This window comes from Pongo abelii, chromosome 5, assembly GCF_028885655.2.
Source record: "Pongo abelii isolate AG06213 chromosome 5, NHGRI_mPonAbe1-v2.0_pri, whole genome shotgun sequence".
Taxonomy (NCBI): domain Eukaryota; kingdom Metazoa; phylum Chordata; class Mammalia; order Primates; family Hominidae; genus Pongo; species Pongo abelii.
In genome coordinates this window covers 25,225,389-25,245,111 of record NC_071990.2, presented here as the reverse complement: position 1 = coordinate 25,245,111, position 19,723 = coordinate 25,225,389, and the positions used below count along the sequence as shown (strand labels likewise).

At 40.8% G+C, this 19,723-nt stretch overlaps 1 protein-coding gene across 3 annotated transcripts in view; it reads left to right on the top strand.

Moving 5' to 3' along the window:
* CMAH (cytidine monophosphate-N-acetylneuraminic acid hydroxylase) overlaps positions 1-19,723 on the top strand; it is a 377,256-nt gene that overhangs the window by 46,584 nt on the left and 310,949 nt on the right. The window contains exon 2 of one of the 3 annotated variants that reach the window (XM_054557301.2): positions 6,021-6,080. In XM_054557301.2, the coding sequence (XP_054413276.1) occupies positions 6,070-6,080 (11 nt within the window). In that variant the 5' untranslated portion in view covers positions 6,021-6,069. Of the gene's footprint in view, positions 1-5,807; positions 6,081-19,723 lie in introns of those variants that run through there. The other 2 variants (XM_054557302.2, XM_063725397.1) reach the window with 2 other exon arrangements.

The window sequence follows — 19,723 nt, the reverse complement described above, 5'->3', positions numbered from 1 at the left end:
CAGGAGTGAACCACTGCACCCAGCCAGTTTTACAGTTTTTAAAATGGGAGAAGCTTCCACATATTTAGATGCTAAAGGAAGGAACAGATAGGAAAGATTTAAGAATCAGGAGAGAAAGAGACAATAGCTTAAGATTCCCGACTATGGGGTAGAGGAGAATGCTTAGAACCAAGGTGGAGGAATTGGTCACTTGTCACATTTGCTGACATTTTACTGACATTTTCTGGCTGGATGTCTGTCTCCTTCACTGGGCTGTAACCTCCTGAAGGTGAAGGCTGAAATTCTATTTGATTTTATATCCCTAGCACTTAGTGTAGGACTTAGCACAGTAATGTGCCCTCTGAGTGTTTGGCTGGGCTGACATGTCACTTGTTGTAGGAAGGTCTCTACATCCTTAAGGATATAGACTGAAGGCCTTCAATGCTTAGGAAGCTGGGGATTGACTTGAGGTAGGGCTTCTTGGATAGATTTTTTAAATGAGAACTATGGAATGGCAAAGTTGTCTGGCCTGTTAGGTTAGTAACTTTGGCTGTTTATGCCTGATCCAAAGGCCTAGGCTAAAATAAGTCATGGTGGAGATAAAGAGCAACCTACAACATGCAAGTCAAGAACTACCACAATGAATTCCCTCCTTCTTAGCTATCTCCTTGGTCTAGAAAGAAAGATGAACCCTACAGCAGCACCCCACAAGAAGAGAAACAGTGCTCACTCATTTGAGTCTATTTCTCATCAGATCTGATGCAACTTATCTGCACAGGCCATGAATGGAACAATGAAAAGATGACCTGAAATCTTTCCCCACTCAGCTGCTGTTAAATTTAACACAGACATAAAAATTAAGAAATTGAGTGAAACAATTATGTTGCATTTGTATTTTTCTTCTGCACTGCCATTAATATTGGTTGGTAAAAAATTATTCCATACTTATTTCCATGAATTTTGAAAAGACTTAAAACTGCCTGATACTTGGGTGATATTCTTCCAGGAATGAGAAAATGAGACAGAAATGGACTTTGAGTGTTTTCAGGAAGGGAAAATGGAAAATGAAAGCTGGACTAAAAGGTGTTACAAAAGCAAACTAGTTCATACTTCCAAGAAATGAATATGCTAAGATATTGTTTGCTGATCAACATTTATTAAACATTTACTGTGTACCACTGATCTAGGCTCTTGGCCAGATATGAGCAACAAAAAGAAAATAGTATAGTGCTTGCCTTCCAAAATCTAGCGCAGTCCTAGAAAGAATTCGGGTTTCACTAAGGCTACTTACGGAGAGAGTTCTCTAGGTTCTAGCAATTAAGGCAGGCACCCACACAAAGACTCAGTTGCAAATGGGTAGAAAGAATGATTTTTATTAATCAGCCCAATATCTTAAAAATCCCAGTGTAGCCTTCTTTGATAAAAGACAGAGTACATGACTTAGAGGCTTAAGAAGGGTCCTCTACTGCCCATTCTGGATTTCTGTTTTGAGACTTGGATGTTCTCAAGTGCTTGCAGAGGAGATTCTGACGCCTACCAGTAGCCTAAAAACTCCAGGCCTGCTCCCCTCACTGCCCCCACTCCTGGGTGGAACACAGAAGTAGAAGATGCTATTCAGCTCAGTGGCCCTGCCCACCATGCATTTGACCCTGTGAATGCCTGTGGCTGGCCGTTCAGGTTAGTTCTTCTTCCCTCCTCTCCCACACCATGGAGACACAGGAAGAGAAGGAAGATACATGTTTTTCTCTAGTGCTGACACTAGAGCCCGAGACTCCGGCCTTGCATGAGGCCAGATGGGCTAAGGTTTCTATGCTGGGTTTTTCAAGATCTCCCCAGACCCTTCCAGCAAATTCCTCTTTTTACTCGAGGAGGTTTTGGAAACAAATGAGTAAGACAGACATAGTCTCTGTAATAAGAGAAGAATGGTGAGTCAAGGACACCTGAAAAACAGTAATAGCTAAGGTCAGGCAGAATAGAAGGGAAAAAAAAAAAAAAAAGAAAGAAAAGACAAAGCAAAAAGAGCTCTGGAGACACAGGAGAAAATGAAGCTCAGATGTCTGGGAAGCTGAAAGCTTTAAGAACGAGGTAGCCACAGTCCTGAGTATGATAAGGAGCACCAATAAGGTAAGGGCTGACGATGGCTTTTTGGGATTCAGTGTGTGGAGGTTGCTGGTGGCCTTCGTGACAGCAGTTCCAGTGGATTGGTGAGGAGCTGGATTGTCATAGAGGAATAAAGTTAAGAAGTGGAGAGGAGGAATAAGGGAAGCAAAGAAACTTGGCAGATGAATAAAAAGAGGATAATTGCTAGAAGAGGTCATCATCTCAGGTAGATTTCTATTAGGACACTGTTTCAAGGTCTAGAAAAAAGGTGTGCTGTGCGGGCGAGAGTATCTAAAACCTTTACCAGAGAAGACTGGAGGGCCTCTTTGGGAGATTAAACTCTCTGTTACCTGGAGATTCACCAAAGACTCTGAGGCTGAGAGGACCAGTATACTGTGGAACTGATTTGTGAGACCACAGTTGGAAATTGTGTGTTCAGAGTCCTTAGAAGTCTGAAAAGGCCTTTATTTTTACAGCCACACTTGAATCACCATTTGGCTGTAGAATTCTCCCTCAGAATTCTCCCTCAGAATTCTGTAAACATCACCCCATTGGGTCTCCTGGCACTTCATTTCCAAATGAGAGGGCAATGTCCACTGGTTTCTTTGCCCTTGGTGGACACCTGATATTGGTGAAGGGGTTGGAGTGTCTTTTGTTGGGAGAAGTGAGTGTGAGGAGGGTGGGGGAGTGGTCTGGAAGTTTGTAGGATTTCTTGTAGGATTCTTTTCTGTCATTTATAAATTTCATCAGATTATCTGTAACATGGCTTTTTTCAGTATTCCTGCCCAACAATCCTTAGATTCTTTAAATATGAAATCTAGATTTTCTTCTATTGAGAAAAATGTTAACTTATTCTTGATCATTCCTTCATTTGTTTTCTGGAATTTCTGTTACATAGAAGGTATCATATATTATTCTTCCTGTTTCTTAATTTTCTTTCATAACTTCTCTGTTTTTTAGGAGATTCCTTAAATTGGTTATCTGTTTCACAGATGCCTGGTGTGGTTTTTGGCATATGATTCTGCTACTTAAGTTCTCCACTTAAGTTTTTTTGTTTTGTTTTGGCGCCCATGATTTTTTTGGAAAAATCCTTTTGTTCTCTCATTACCCCTTTTCATTTATATGACACCTTCCTGAAAATTACCCCTCCCTTTGAGATTTAAATAAAATGTCTGGCTCTTCATCCCATTCTTGATGGGAAATTTAATGCCTCCCCTAACTCCTGTTGTGTTTTTTTTTTCTTTTTCTTTTCAATTCCAAGAGGTTTTGTACTTGGTCCCCACCTAGGTCCAATTTTCTTTGTCCTCGACTTCCTAATTGTACCTCTTCTTAGAGTCTGTTCTTATAGCCTGTCCTGGTGCAGACATAGAGCACATCTTTTTCCTTTGTGTTCCCCAAATGGCATTCTTTCATTCCATTCACTTTGTGTGGACACACTTTGCTGAAGGTCTGAGGTGGTGAAAAGGGTGGCGTCACAGCTCTCCAGAGAGCATTCATGTGTTTTAAAAAGTCCTCCATCGGCCCCATTACCAGGGATTTGTCACCTACCACCTTACTAACAAGGCTCCTCTTCTGTCCTGTTGAAGGAAGAATCACTAATGGATGCTGCTAGCAGGGCTTAGTACCTAGGTGATGGGATGGTCTGTGCAGCAACCTGCCATGGCACATGTTTACCTGTGTAACAAACCTGTACATCCTGAACATGTACCCCTGAACTTAAAAGTTGGAAATCAAAAAAGAGAAAGGGCCTCTGTTCTCTGCCTTTCTTATCTTCCTGTTTTCAGACAGAACTCCCTTTACCTGAATTCTAAAGTCCTCTTTGTTTCTATCTGATATTTAAGTCAAAAAGATGTTGCCATACCTGTTCTCTCCTTCAGAGAATTCAGGTTCCTGCTATTATAATCCCTTTTTATTCCTTGATGCACTAAATTTCTTTTTCTGAAAATTCTTCCTTGTTTTCTTTACTAAATCTATCTTGTGGAAAGATATCTTTGCCCTGATTGTTCAGCTTATTTCTGGCAGCTAATTTTTCCCGTATGTCTAATGTTTCTTGTATAAGAGAAAATAGATGGCTTTTATTTCTAATCAGAGGTCTATTTTTCTCAACGTTGGCAACTCCTGTGGGTTCCCTAAGCAATTGTGCATCTCAGGGTTCAGTTCTTTCTGGTGGTTTCCTGCTTTCTTTTCCTATGGGAGGCTTACGTAGAATTTATTTAACATGCAACAAATATGCAACCTCCAGCACTAAAATATGCACATAACACGAAATATGTTTACAATATGGATAAATCCCACAATCATAATGGTAGGAGAAAGAGGCCAGATACAAAACAGCATATGATTCCATTTATACAAAATTTAAGAGTAGGCATAACCAGTCTATGATGATACAGATTAGAGGAGTGGCTATCATTTGAGTGGATGTTGACTGGGAAGGAGTTAGCTAGAGTCCTAGAAATGTTCTATATCTTGATGTGGGAGGTAGTTACATGAATGTATACCTGCGTAAAAAAGTCATAGAGCTATACATTCAAGATTAGTGCACATTACTCTATGTAAGTCATACCTCACTTTAAAAAATGTCATGTGATGTTGTCTAGAACTAGGGAAGGAAGAATTTGAGAGACCTTCTTGATTTGGAGAGGAAAACAATATTTTGAGGGCAGGTGTTACTTGGAAGAATTGCTTTACATAGCAGTCTTTTCTTCCTTTATCCTACCAGACATTTCTCCAACTAGAATAAGATGTGGTTACAACTGTCCTCTTGCTGTTTCCTGAGAATTGCTTAGTTGTTTCCTACACAGAATTTTAAACGTTGTGGTAAATACAAGTTCAAAGTCACATTGCCAGTGCTTCAGAAACTTATAATCTAGTTGGAGAGACAAGACTAACATGAAAGAGAATTTAGTGTTGCTGTCTTTTTTTTTTTTTTAAGTGCAAATTTTGAGGCACAGAATTCTCCAGGGATTCAGGAGAAAGAGCACTCAGTGGGAAAAGGAGGAATTGATTTTAATGAAGCGGGGAGGACTTAAGGTGAGTTTTTGAAAATACATGGGCAGGCACAATGCCAGCTAGTTCTTCACTGTATTGTGTTTGTTTAAAGAACCATAGAGCACCTGCTTGCTAGAGCTGAAACAGTGACTGGGCAAGACAGGATATTTATCAAACTGGGGAAAATAAACCAAGTGGCATACAGATGTCTCAAGAGATTTAGACTTGGATTCTGAATTCCCACTAGTCAGAGCCCTCAGGGTTGAGAGGACAGAAGTACAGTCAGGGGAGGGTAGGGATCGGGAAGGAACAGAGGCAAGGCCTAAACTGTATGCCTCGTTGGGAAATACTATACAGAGTCTTTTCTTTTACAATAAAGCAATTCGTATTATATTACAAAGAAAACCAACATCTGTGTTTGTGACAGGATGACTTACAGAAGGATACAAAAAATTAGGGAGTGATATATTAAGTTCTCCTTAATATTTTCTCCTCTTACACTACATTCATGTTTCTGCAAAAACATACATGTGCTTTCAGACACACATATGTATGAACACACATACATACACACACACACTTCATACTCCTGTGCTGGTGGGGAATTCGGAGTTTATCTAAAGTGCACACTTCATACTCCTGTGCTGGTGGGGAATTCGGAGTTTATCTGAAGTGCACTTTGCTAGGCTCTGTGGGTGGAGCTGGGAGGGTAATAGAAAGGTTGGCAGATATATGAAGACAACTGAAATTCATATCAGCAGGCTGAGTGTTCATGTCGCCAGAAGTCTGACTCGCCTGCTGTGCTCTGGTAATTACTTTCGGAAAGGTTTTCTGGCTACAATAAAATCTGATTAAATTTGTTACCAAGCAAATTGAATTGTTCAGGCTGCAGCCTTTCTAGAAGTTTTAAACATTATTTAAAAGAAGATTTCAACCTCACTCCATTTCAGCTTTCTCTGAGGAGCTGCTCTTGTGCTGCTTGGCCCCTGCCTACTCGGAATGGAACAAAGGTATGGTGTGCATTGTTTTTCTACTGAATTTAAGATATTTATTTTTGATGGTTTGTCTTCATGTCTTCTGTAACTAGGTATAAGAATTGAGAGTTCTTGCTGGGGGATGGGGAGGGATTTATGATGTTAAAACAATTTTCAAATATATAGTATTTGCCATCTTCGGAACACCTGATTTACAATTCACTCAGTTACTTGGGTATAGAACTTGCTTGTATTGCACCCTGCTTACCCTTGATATTCTATCTGCTGGAGCCCTCTCTGCAACCCTGTCCACTTTACCCAACCCCCTTATCAGCAACACTGCCTTTTCTGTATACTTATTTTTCCTGTGGCTGCTAGCAGATGTTGTTTTTGGAGCTTTCCTTCTGTCAAGACATTACTTACTGCTTTGCTTAGGTCTCAGAAAGCTTTAGGATCCAGAGAGATACTAAAGGCTGAAAGGGCATGGAAGACCCAGGGTTTGGACTTGAGGGGTGCTCTGGATTAAATGGTACACTGAATTCATGAATCAAAAGTGCAGTTAGTCTTAAAGCTCCAATCAATACAATGTTGACTACTTCATGGGGTAAGTAAGATTTTTGTGGGCTGGTTAGAACTTACTTGCCATTTGCAACTTGTTTTTATGGGAAAATATCAAGTGCAGTATAAAATAAACATTTAGACCACTACATAGTCATAAAGGGGGGGGGGTGCTTTCTGTAGTATATTTAATTAAACATATATTATTATAACATTTTGCTAAGTTCTAGTTCTCAAGTAAATATAAAGCTGTTCTAAAGATATTTTAGGAGTGGTGACATGTTTAAATCTCAGGTTTATAAAAAGAGTTGTAAGAATGACTGTTGTGGGCCATTAGTTTCAATGTTGATTTATTCTCTCAACAAATATTTGTTGAAATCCTCATGTGTGCTAGGCTGTGGGGGTGCAACGGAAACCTAACACAAACTTGGTTCCTTCCCTTGCATAGCTTACAGTTTTCTAGGGCACACAGATATTAATCAACCAACCTCATAATTAAAAATGAAATTATTGGCTGAGCACGGTGGCTCACACCTGTAATCCCAGCACTTTGGGAGGCCAAGGTGGGTGGATCACAAGGTCAGGAGATCGAGACCATCCTGGCTAACACGGTGAAACCCCGTCTCTACTAAAAATACAAAAAAAAAAAAAAAAAATTAGCCAGGCGTGGTGGTGGGTGCCTGTAGTCCCAGCTACTCAGGAGGCTGAGGCAGGAGAATGGTGTGAATCTGGGAGGCAGAGGTTGCAGTGAGCTGAGACCGCACCACTGCACTCCAGCCTGGGGCACAGAGCAAGACTCCATCTCAAAAAAAAAAAAAAAAAAAAAAAAAAAAAAAAAAAATTATCAGTTTGAAAAGTGATGTGAAAGAAAAAGACATAGTACTGTGAAGCTGTGTCACAGTGGGATTTGACCTTATATGGGGAGTCACGGAATTCCCAGTGGGGCTACTGATTGAACTGAGACCTAAAGTATAAGATATTGGGGGAACCTGCCCCCAGTATTTCAGCGTAGTTTCTTTCTATTTTCCATAAGTGTCGGCCGGCTGAGAAATAAAGGGAGACAGTACAAAGAGAAGAATTTTACAGCTGGGACGCCAGGGGTGACATCACGTATCAGTAGGACTGTGATGCACGCCTGAGTCTCAGACAAGCAACCCTTTTTATTAAGGGTTTCAAAAGGGGAGGGGGTGTAAGAACAGAGAGTAGGTACACAGATCACATGCTTCGAAGAGCAAAAAGCAGAACCACTGATAAGGGTCCAACAAAGATCACATGCTTCTGAGGGGACAGGGCAAAGGGCAAAAGCAGAACCACTGATAAGGGTCCAATAAAGATCACAGGGCAAAGGACAAAAGCAGAACCACTGATAAGCATCTATGTTCAGCAGTGCACTGCACGTATTGTCTTTTTTTATTATTATTATACTTTAAGTTCTAAGGTACATGTGCACAACGTGTAGGTTTGCTACACATGTATACATGTGCCATGTTGATGTGCTGCACTCATTAACTGGTCATTTACATTAGATATATCTCCTAATGCTTTCCCTCCCCCTTCCCCCACCCCACGACGGGCCCCGGTGTGTGATGTTCCCCTTCCTGTGTCCAAGTGTTCTCATTGTTCAATTCCCGCCTATGAGTGAGAACATGCGGTGTTTGGTTTTTTGTCCTTGTGATAGTTTGCTGAGAATGATGGTTTCCAGCTTCATCCATGTCCCTACAAAGGACATGAACTCATCATTTTTTATGGCTGCATAGTATTCCATGGTGTATATGTGCCACATTTTCTTAATCCAGTCTATCATTGATGGACATTTGGGTTGGTTCCAAGTCTTTGCTATTGTGAATAGTGCCACAGTAAACATACTTGTGCATGTGTCTTTATAGCAGCATGACTTATAATCCTTTGGGTATATACCCAGTAATGGGATGGCTGGGTCAAATGGTATTTCTAGTTCTAGATCCTTGAGGAATCGCCACACTGTCTTCCACAATGGTTGAACTAGTTTACAGTCCCACCAACAGTGTAAAAGTGTTCCTATTTCTCCACATCCTCTCCAGCACCTGTTGTTTCCTGACATTTTAATGATCACCATTCTAACTGGTGTGAGATGGTATCTCATTGTGGTTTTGATTTGCATTTCTCTGATGGCCAGTGATGATGAGCATTTTTTCATATGTCTGTTGGCTGCATAAATGTCTTCTTTTGAGGAGTGTCTGTTCATATCCTTCACCCACTTTTTGATGGGGTTGTTTTTTTCTTGTAAATTTGTTTGAGTTCTTTGTAGATTCTGGATATTAGCCCTTTGTCAGATGAGTAGATTGCAAAAGTTTTCTTCCATTCTGTAGGTTGCCTGTTCACTCTGATGGTAGTTTCTTTTGATGTGCAGAAGCTCTTTAGTTTAATTAGATCCCATTTGTCAATTTTGGCTTTTGTTGCCATTGCTTGTGGTGGTTTAGACATGAAGTCCTTGCCCATGCCTATGTCCTGAATGGTATTGCCTAGGTTTTCTTCTAGGGTTTTTATGGTTTTAGGTCTAAATTTAAGTCTTTAATCCATCTTGAATTAATTTTTGTATAAGGTGTAAGGAAGAGATCCAATTTCAGTTTTCTACATATGGCTAGCCAGTTTTCCCAGCACCATTTATTAAATAGGGAATCCTTTCCTCATTTCTTGTTTTTGTCAGGTTTGTCAAAGACCAGATGGTTGTAGATGTGTGTTATTATTTCTGAGGGCTCTGTTCTGTTCCATTGGTCTATATCTCTGTTTTGGTACCAGTACCATGCTGTATTGGTTACTGCAGCCTTGTAGTATAGTTTGAAGTCAGGTAGCGTGATGCCTCCAGCTTTGTTCTTTTGGCTTAGGATTGTCTTGGCAATGCAGGCTCTTTTTTGGTTCCATATGAACTTTAAAGTAGTTTTTTCCAATTCTGAAAAGAAAGTCATTGGTAGCTTGATGGGGATGGCATTGAATCTATAAATTACCTTGGGCAGTATGCCCATTTTCATGATATTGATACTTCCTATCCATGAGCATGGAATGTTCTTCCATTTGTTTGTGTCCCCTTTTATTTCGTTGAGCAGTGGTTTGTAGTTCTCCTTGAAGAGGTCCTTCACATCCCTTGTAAGTTGGATTCCTAGGTATTTTATTCTCTTTGAAGCAATTGTGAATGGGAGTTCACTCATGATTTGGCTCTCTGTTTGTCTGTTATTGGTGTATAAGAATGCTTGTGATTTTTGCACATTGATTTTGTATCCTGAGACTTTGCTGAAGTTGCTTATCAGCTTAAGGAGATTTTGGACTGAGATGATGGGGTTTTCTAAATATACAATCATGTCATCTGCAAACAGGGACAATTTGACTTCCTCTTTTCCTAATTGAATACCCTTTATTTCTTTCTCCTGCCTGATTGCCTTGGCTGGAACTTCCAACACTATGTTGAATGGGAGTGGTGAGAGAGGGCATCCCTGTCTTGTGCCAGTTTTCAAAGGGAATGCTTCCAGTTTTTGCCCATTCAGTGTGATATTGGCCGTGGGTTTGTCGTAAATAGCTCTTATTATTTTGAGATACGTCCCATCGATACCTAATTTATTGAGTGTTTTTAGCATGAAGGGATGTTGAATTTTGTCAAAGGCCTTTTCTGCATCTATTGAGATAATCAAGTGGTTTTTGTCTTTGGTTCTGTTTATATGCTGAATTATGTCTATTGATTTGCATATGTTGAACCAGCCTTGCATCCCAGGGATGAAGCCCATGTGATCATGGTGGATAAGCTTTTTGAAGTGCTGCTGGATTTGGTTTGCCAGTATTTTATGGAGGATTTTTGCATTAATGTTCATCAGGGATATTGGTCTAAAATTCTCTTTTTTTTGTTGTGTCTCCACCAGGCTTTGGTATCAGGATGATGCTGGCCTCATAAAATGAGTTAGGGAGGATTCCCTCTTTTTCTATTGATTGGAATAGCTTCAGAAGGAATGGTACCAGCTCCTCTTTGTACCTCTGGTAGAATTCAGCTGTGAATCCATCTGGTCCTGGACTTTTTTTGGTTGGTAGGCTATTAATTATTGCCTCAATTTCAGAGCCTGTTATTGGTCTATTCAGGGATTCAACTTCTTCCTGGTTTATTCTTGGGAGGGTGTATGTGCCCCGGAATTTATCCATTTCTTCTAGATTTTCCAGTTTATTTGTGTAGAGGTGTTTATAGTATTCTCTGATGGTAATTTGTATTTCTGTGGGATCGGTGGTGATATCCCCTTTATCATTTTTTATTGTGTCTATTTTATTCTTCTGTCTTTTCTTCTTTATTAGTCTTGCTAGTGGTCTATCCATTTCGTTGGTCTTTTCAAAAAACCAGCTCCTGGATTCATTGATTTTTTGAAGGGTTTTTTGTGTCTCTGTCTCCTTCAGTTCTGCTCTGATCTTAGTTATTTCTTGCCTTCTGCTAGCTTTTGAATGTGTTTGTTCTTGCTTCTCTAGTTCTTTTAATTGTGATGTTAGGATGTCAATTTTAGATCTTTCCTGCTTTCTCTTGTGGGCATTATTGCTGTAAATATTCCTCTACACACTGTTTTAATGTGTCCCAGAGATTCTGGTATGTTGTGTCTTTGTTCTCATTGGTTTCAAAGAATATCTTTATTTCTGCCTTCATTTTGTTATATACGCAGTAGTCATTCAGGAGCAGGTTGTTCAGTTTCCATGTAGTTGAGTGGTTTTGACTGAGTTTCTTAATCGTGAGTTCTAGTTTATTGCACTGTGGTCTGAGAGACAGTTTGTTATAATTTCTGTTCTTTTACATTTGCTGAGGAGGCTTTACTTCCAACTATGTGGTCAGTTTTGGAATAAGTGTGATGTGGTGCTGAGAAGAATGTATATTCTGTTGATTTGGGGTGGAGAGTTCTGTAGATGTCTATTAGGTCTGCTTGGTGCAGAGCTGAGTTCAATTCCTGGATATCCTTTTCAACTTTCTGTCTCGTTGGTTTGTCTAATGTTGACAGTGGGGTGTTAAATTCTCCCATTATTATTGTGTGGGAGTCTAAGTCTCTTTGTAGATCTCTAAGGACTTGCTTTATGAATCTGGGTGCTCCTGTATTGGGTGCATATATATTTAGGATAGTTAGCTCTTCTTGTTGAATTCATTTCTTTACCATATGTAATGGCCTTCTTTGTCTCTTTTGATCTTTGTTGGTTTAAAGTCTGTTTTATCAGAGACTAGGATTGCAACCCCTGCCTTTTAATGTTTTCCATTTGCTTGGTAGATCTTCCTCCATCCCTTTATTTTGAGCCTATGTGTGTCTCTGCATGTGAGATGGGTCTCCTGAATACAGCACACTGATGGGTCTTGAGTCTTTATCCAATTTGCCAGTCTGTGTCTTTTAATTGGAGCATTTAGCTCATTTACAATTAAGGTTAACATTGTTATGTGTGAATTTGATCTTGTCATTATGATGTTAGCTGGTTATTTTGCTCGTTAGTTGATGCAGTTTCTTCCTAGCCTTGATGGTCTTTACCATTTGGCATGTTTTTTGCAGTGGCTGGTACCAGTTGTTCCTTTCCATGTTTAGTACTTCCTTCAGGAGCTCTTGTAGGGCAGGCCTGGCAGTGACAGAATCTCTCAGCATTTGCTTGTCTGTAAAGGATTTTATTTCTCCTTCATTTATGAAGCTTAGTTTGGCAGCATATGAAATTCTGGGTTGAAAATTCTTTTCTTTAAGAATGTTGAATATGGGCCCCCCCTCTCTTCTGGCTTGTAGAGTTTCTGCCAAGAGATCTGCTGTTAGTCTGATGGGCTTCCCTTTGTGGGTAACCTGACCTTTCTCTCTGGCTGCCCTTAACACTTTTTCCTTCATTTGAACTTTGGTGAATCTGACAATTATGTGTTTTGGAGTTGCTCTTCTCGAGGAGTTATTTTTGTGGCATTCTCTGTATTTCTTGAATTTGAATGTTGGCCTGCCTTGCTAGATTGGGGAAGTTCTCCTGGATAATATCCTGAAGAATGTTTTCCCACTTGGTTCCATTCTTCCCGTCACTTTCAGGTACACCAATCAGACATAGATTTGGTCTTTTCACATAGTCCCATATTTCTTGGAGGCTTTGTTCATTTCTTTTTATTCTTTTTTCTCTAAACTTCTCTTCTTGCTTCATTTCATTCATTTGATCTTCAATCACTGATACCCTTTCTTCCAGTTGATCGAATCGGCTGCTGAAGCTTGTGCATTTGTCACGTAGTTCTTGTGCCTGGTTTTCAGCTCCATCAGGTCACTTAAGGACTTCTCTACACTGGTTTTTCTAGTTAGCCATTCGTCTAATCCTTTTTCAAGGTTTTTAGCTTCTTTGCAATGAGTTCAAACTTCCTCCTTTAGCTCGGAAAAGTTTGATCGTCTGAAGACTTCTCTCAACTCGTCAAAGTCATTCTCCATCCAGCTTTGTTCCATTGCTGGTGAGGAGCTGTGTTCCTTTGGAGGGGGAGAGGTGCTCTGTTCTTAGAATTTTCAGCTTTTCTGCTCTGTTTTTTCCCCATCTTTGTGGTTTTATCTACCTTTGGTCTTTGATGGTGACGTACAGATGGGGTTTTGGTGTGGATGTCCTTCCTATTGGTTAGTTTTCCTTCTAACAGTCAGGACCCTCAGCTGCAGGTCTGTTGGAGTTTGCTGTGGGTCCACTCCAGACCCTGTTTGCCTGGGTGTCAGCAGTGAAGGCTGCAGAACAGCGAATATTGCTGAACAGCAAATGTTGCTGCCTGATTGTTCCTCTGGAAGCTTCGTCTCAGAGAGGTACCCAGCAGTGTGAGGTGTCAGTCTGCCCCTACTGGGGGGTGCCTGCCAGTTAGGCTACTCGGGGGTCAGGGACCCACTTGAGGAGGCAGTCTGTCTGTTCTCAGATCTCAAACTCCGTGCTGGGAGAACCACCATTCTCTTCAAAGTTGTCAGACAGGGACATTGAAGTCTGCAGAGGTTTCTGCTGCCTTTTGTTCGGCTATGCCCTGCCCCCAAGAGTGGAGTCTACAGAGGCAGGCAGGCCTTGAGCTGTGGTGGGCTCCACCCAGTTTGAACTTCCTGGCCACTTTGTTTACCTACTCAAGCCTCAGCTATGGCGGGTGCCCCTCCCCCAGCCTTGCTGCCACCTTGCAGTTCGGTCTCAGACTGCTGTGCTGGTAATGAGCGAGGCTCTGTGGGCGTGGGACCCTCCAAGTCAGGCACGGGATATAATCTCCTGGTGTGCCATTTGCTAAGACCATTGGAAAAGTGCAGTATTAGGGTGGGAGTGACACAATTTTCCAGGTGCCATCTGTTACCCCTTCCCTTGGCTAGGAAAGGGAATTCTCTGACCCCTTGTGCTTCCCGGGTGAGGCGATGCCTCGCCCTGCTTCAGCTCACACTTGGTGGGCTGCACCCACTGTCCTGCCCCCACTGTCTGATAAGCCCCAGTGAGACGAACCCAGTACCTCAGTTGGGAATTCAGAAATCACCTGTCTTCTGTGTCACTCACGCTGGGAGCTGTAGACTGGAGCTGTTCCTATTCGGCCATCTTGGAACCCCCTGACACGTTTTGTCTTGATAAACATCTTAAACAACAGAAAACAGGGTTTGAGAGCAAAGAACCGGTCTGACCACGAATTTACCAGGGTGGAATTTTCCCAACCCTAGTAAGCCTGAGGGTTCTGCAGGAGATCAGCGCATATTTCAGTCCTTATCTCAACTGCACAAGACAGACAGTCCCAGAGCGGCCATTTATAGACCTCCCCCAAGGAACGCAATATTTTCCCAGGGTATTAATATTAATATTCCTTGCTAGGAAAAGAATTTAGCAATATCTTTCCTACTTGCATGTCCATTTATAAGCTCTCTGCAAGAAGAAAAATATGGCTCTTTTTGCCTGACCCCACAGGCAGTCAGACGTTATGGTTGTCTTCCCTTGTTCCATAAAAATCGCTATTATTCTGTTCGTTTTCAAGGTGCACTGATTTCATATTGTTCAAACACATGTTTTACAATCAATGTGTACAGTTAACACAATCATCACAGTGGTCCTGAGGTGACATACATCCTCAGCTTACGAAGATACCAGGATTAAGAGATTAAAGACAGGCATAAGAAATTATAAAAGTATTATTTGGGAACTGATAAATGTCCATATTAAGATGAAATCTTCACAATTTATGGTCCTGTGACACAGTTCTGGCTGGTCACTCCGTTTGGGGTCCCTGACTTCCCATAACAATAAGGAGAGTTAAATCTGTGAGGAAGGGATCAAAAGAGAATATTCTGGGTATAGGGTTGTACATTGAGGAAATGAAAGAAGACCAGATGTCATTAGGAGGAAGAACATAGTACAAAATAAGCTGGAGGAAGTGTGTAGGGGTCACTATATATGCTTCACCTCCTAGGTTATGTTAGGAATTTTGCTGTTTCTCCTAGGAACAATGACAGGAGACTGAAGTGGAAAAAAAGGTTGATAGGGTGGAATTATTTTAAATTTCCATTTAATCTATGTTATTCTGCCTCATTCTCCATGACATTATTATGCATTGCATGCCTGTGTCAAAACATCTCATATACCCCACAATTGTATACATCTATATACTCACAAAAATTTAAAATTAAATAACTATGTTATTCTGGTCATTGTGGAAAGAACAAATTAAAGAAAGAGTGAATGTAGGGTGACCAGTTAGGGGTCTATGGCAGTGGCCCAGAGGGCCATGGTGATGGCTTAGATTAGGGTGACAGGGAAGATGGTTGTGAGAGAGACTTAAGAGGTAAGATTAATGGATTTGACTTAGCTATAGGGTAGGGAGAGAAAGGGAGTTGTTGAAGATAACAGGTTGTCATGAAGGACATTTGAAGGATGAGAATGAGATGCACTGAGCTGAATTTTGGATATGCTAAGTTTCAGGTGTCTTTAAGACATCCAAATAGATATGTATGAAAGGCAGTTAGCTATACAGATACAACTTTGTGGCTCAAGGTCTGCCCGTATATGTGTTTGAGAGTCATCTGTGTTCAGGAGATAATTGAAGCCAAGAGTATGGAGGAGACTCTGTAGGGAAAAAGTGTCAAATGAAGAGGATACAGAACTGAGCCTTGAGGAGCTACAACATTGAATGACCAGATAGAGGAAGGATCCATCTACAAAGCAAACAAAAAAGGACTGAAAATGTAGGAAGAAAACTAGTAAGCTGTTAGGTGTGCAGAAACAACAACCACAAAAAGTATACCTGGCTATAAAGGAAGGGAGAAAGAGAACTAGCTGGAGGGTCTTTGGGGCTGAAATCCTTTAAAAAAAATAAAAAAGGTTTGGAAGGTTTAAAAAAGCAATGTAATATAGATTCCTTCTACATACCATTCTTGAAATGGCAATATTATAAGGATAGCTGGCAAATCAGTGGTTGCCAGAGGATATGAACAGTGGGGATGTGACCGTAAAGGGTAGTCCTTGGGAGTTTCATTGTGGAAGTTCCTTGGTGGTGATAGAAGAGTTATATGTCATTTTGTTTGTTTGTTTTTTTGAGATGGGGGTCTCGCTTTGTCAGCCAGGCTGGAGTGCAGTGGTGCAATCACAGTTCACTGTTAACTTTGAAACCTGGGGCTTAAATGATCCTCCTCCCTAAGCCACCCAAGTTGTAGCTGGTACTACAGGTGTGCACCGGCATGTCCCACAAGAATTATACATCTTATTGTTCTTCACATTCCTGTCAGACACTATACAAAACAAATGGATCCAGTAGGGAACAAACACAATCATTATGCTGACTGTCGGGAATATAGAGGGAAAGAAAAAAGATTAGCCTTAAAGTATTTGAAAACCACTGACTGTATGAAAATGGTGCTTCCAGGCACCTGGGTTGTGGCTCAGATGCTGATATTAACACATCAGAAAGGTCTCAATTTAGTGACTGTCCCACATGCTCCAGCCTTCCTGATTTTATCTCTCTGTATTTTTTAAATGACAGAGCCTGAACATCATGGACAATAATTGAGGAGGATCAGAGAGCCCAGCCAGGCAAAGTTAGAACAGACTTGGGTCTTGCAGGCTATACCTGGTGAGATCTGAGTTCTTGAGAAATGTGTCACATTCAGGAAACTGCCTTCACTTTTTCTGCTACTTATTCTGTAATGGAAGAAACAGACCACCACTGTGTGAGAGGGGTCCTTCCTAGCTTCCCTCCTCACAGCTGTGTTTCAAAGGGGAAGAGATCTGTGAAGGGCAATCACAGGCACAGCCAGAGCCCACAGAGTCCACTGGGACCAGCATGGGGACAATCAGAGTCTGTGGTCCTCCTGCCTACTGCATGCCCTACACTATCCTGTGGGGGTTGGGGTGAGGTAACTGCCGTGGAGGAGGAGCACTGTGACTGAAGGAAACGTCTTTTCTCAGCTGTGGGCGTGCCTAACCTCTGTCTCAAACCCAACTCTGCCTTTACCTTCGAGTGTCCAGAAAAGACAGCAGGGGCCTCCCGAGTTCAAGCAATTCCCCTGCCTCAGCCTCCCGAGCAGTTGGGATTACAGGCATGTGCCACCACACCCGGCTACTCTTGTATTTTTTGTAGAGACAGGGTTTCACCACGTTGGCCAGGCTGGTCTCGAACTCCTGACCTCAGGTGATCCGCCCACCTCGGCCTTTTCTGCTATCTTAAATGACATATTTTTAATTCAATTTTTGTGTTTTTTATTGCTGATGTGAGAATAAATTGATTTCTTAAACTATTGATTATATATCTAACAGCTGTACTAAACTCTCAGAGTCTTAATAATTTATATGTGGTTTCTTCTGAATGTTTATATATACAGTCTAACTATCTTCAAAAATGATTTTTTTTCTTTCCACTCCTTATGTGTTTGACTTTTTTTTCTTGCCTTAATGCGCTGAGTAGCTTATTCAGGTCTCTTTAACTTTTACCTAATGTCTTTTTCTGTTTCAGGGTTACATCTAAGATACCACATCACATTTAGCTATCATGTCTCCTTAGGCTTCTCTTGGCTGTAATATTTACTCAGATTTTTCTTGTTTTGGATGACCTTGAGTTTCAAGGAGTACTGACCATGTATTTTATAGGTTACCTCTCTATTGGAATTTATCTGATTTTTTTTCCTCATGATTAGACTGGGATTATGGGTTTGCGGGAGGAAGACCACATCATATTAAAGTTACATTCTAACATAATTTATCACTGTTGACATTGATGGATTGTCACATTTCCTTACTGTTAGTTACTCTTTTTTTCATCATTTCCATACTGTACTCTTTGAAAGGAAGTCTCTATGTGCAGCCCACATTTAAGAATTGATTATTTCAGATTTTCTACATAGGCAATCATGTTAACTGTGAACAAAAACAGTTTTATTTCTTTCTTCCCAATTTGTATACCACTTATTTATTTATTTGCCCTATTTTATCATCTAGAACTTCCAATACAATGTAGAAAAGCAGTGGTGAGAGACGACACCCTTGCCTTGTCCTTAGTAAGAAAGCTTCTACTTTCTCACCATTAAGTATATGTTAACTGTATGTTTTTTGTAGATGTTTTCATTTAAATTTTTTTTTTTTTTTTAAGAGAAAGGGTCTTGCTCTGTCTCCCAGGCTGGAGTGCAGTGGTGTGATCATAGGTCACCCCAGCCTTGAACTGTGGGCTCAAGTGATACTTACATATTGGCCTACCGAGTAGCTAGGGCTATAGATGCATACTGCCATGCCTGGCCAATTTTTTTTTTTTTTTTTTTTTTTTGAGATGGAGTCTCACTCTGTCACCCAGGCTGAAGTGCAGTGCCATGAGCTCAGCTCACTGCAACCTCCACCTCCTGGGTTCAAGCAATTCTCCTACTTCAGCCTCCCTAGTAGCTGGGACTACAGGCGTACACCACCATGCCTGGCTAATTTTTGTATTTTTAGTAGAGACAGGGTTTCACCATGTTGGCCAGGCTGGTCTCGAACTCCTGACCTCAGGCGATCCACCTGCCTCAGCCTCCCAAAGTGCTGGGATTACAGGCATGAGCCACCGCACCTGGCGCTTTTTTATTTTTTTTTTTTTAAGCAATGGGGTTTTGCTATGTTGACCAGGCTGGTCTTAAGCTCCTGGCCTCAAGTAATCCTTTCTGTGTTGACCCCCAAAAACACTTAGATTAATGGGTATGGGCCACTGTGCCCAGCTGTAAACGTTCTCTATCAAGCTGAAGAAGTTTCCCTGTATTTCTAGTGTGCTGAGAGTTTTTATCATGAATGAGTGTTGGATTTTATCAAATGCATGTGATCATATGACTTTTCTTCTTTAGCCTATTGATGTGATACATTATATTAAGTGACTTTTGAATGTTGAACCAGCCTTACATGCCTGGAATAAATCCCATTTGGTCATAGCATATAATTCTTTTTATCCATTGCTATATCTGATAATGTTTTGTTGAGTATTTTTACATCTATGTTCATGAAAGAAATTAGCCTGTAGTTTTTTTTTCTTGTTATAACTTTGTCTGATTTTGGTATTAGGGTGATGGGTTCATAGAATGAGTCAGGAAATATTCCCTCTGTGTCTGTCTTCTGGAAGAGATTTTTGAAAATTGGTATAAATTCTTCTTTAAAATTATAGTAGAATTCACCAGTACACCCATCTGGGCCTGATGCTTTCTGTTTTAGAAGGTTCTTAGTTACTGATTCAATTTATTTAATATATATAGTTCTACTCAGATAGTCTATTTCTTTTTGTACAAGTTTTGGCAGATTGTGTCTTTCAATGGATTGGTCTGTTTCACATAGGTTATCAAATTTATGAGTGTAGAGTTTTTCATAGCATTCCTTTATTATCTTTTTAATGTCCATAAGGTCCGTAGTGTTGTCCCTTCTTTCATTTCTGATATTGTATTTTTTGTTTTTGTAGACACAGGGTCTTTTTTTTTTTTTTTTTTTCCTTTGAGAGAGGGACTCGCTCCGTCACCCAGGCTAGAGTGCAATGGCAAGATCTCAGCTCACTGCAACCTCCGCTTTCTGGGCTCAAGTGATTCTCCAGTCTCAGCCTCCCAAGTAGCTGGGACTACAAGTACAAGCCACCAATGCCTGGCTAATTGTTTTGCATTTTTTGTAGAGATGGGGTTTCATTGTATTGCCCAGGCTGGTCTTGAACTCCTGAGCTC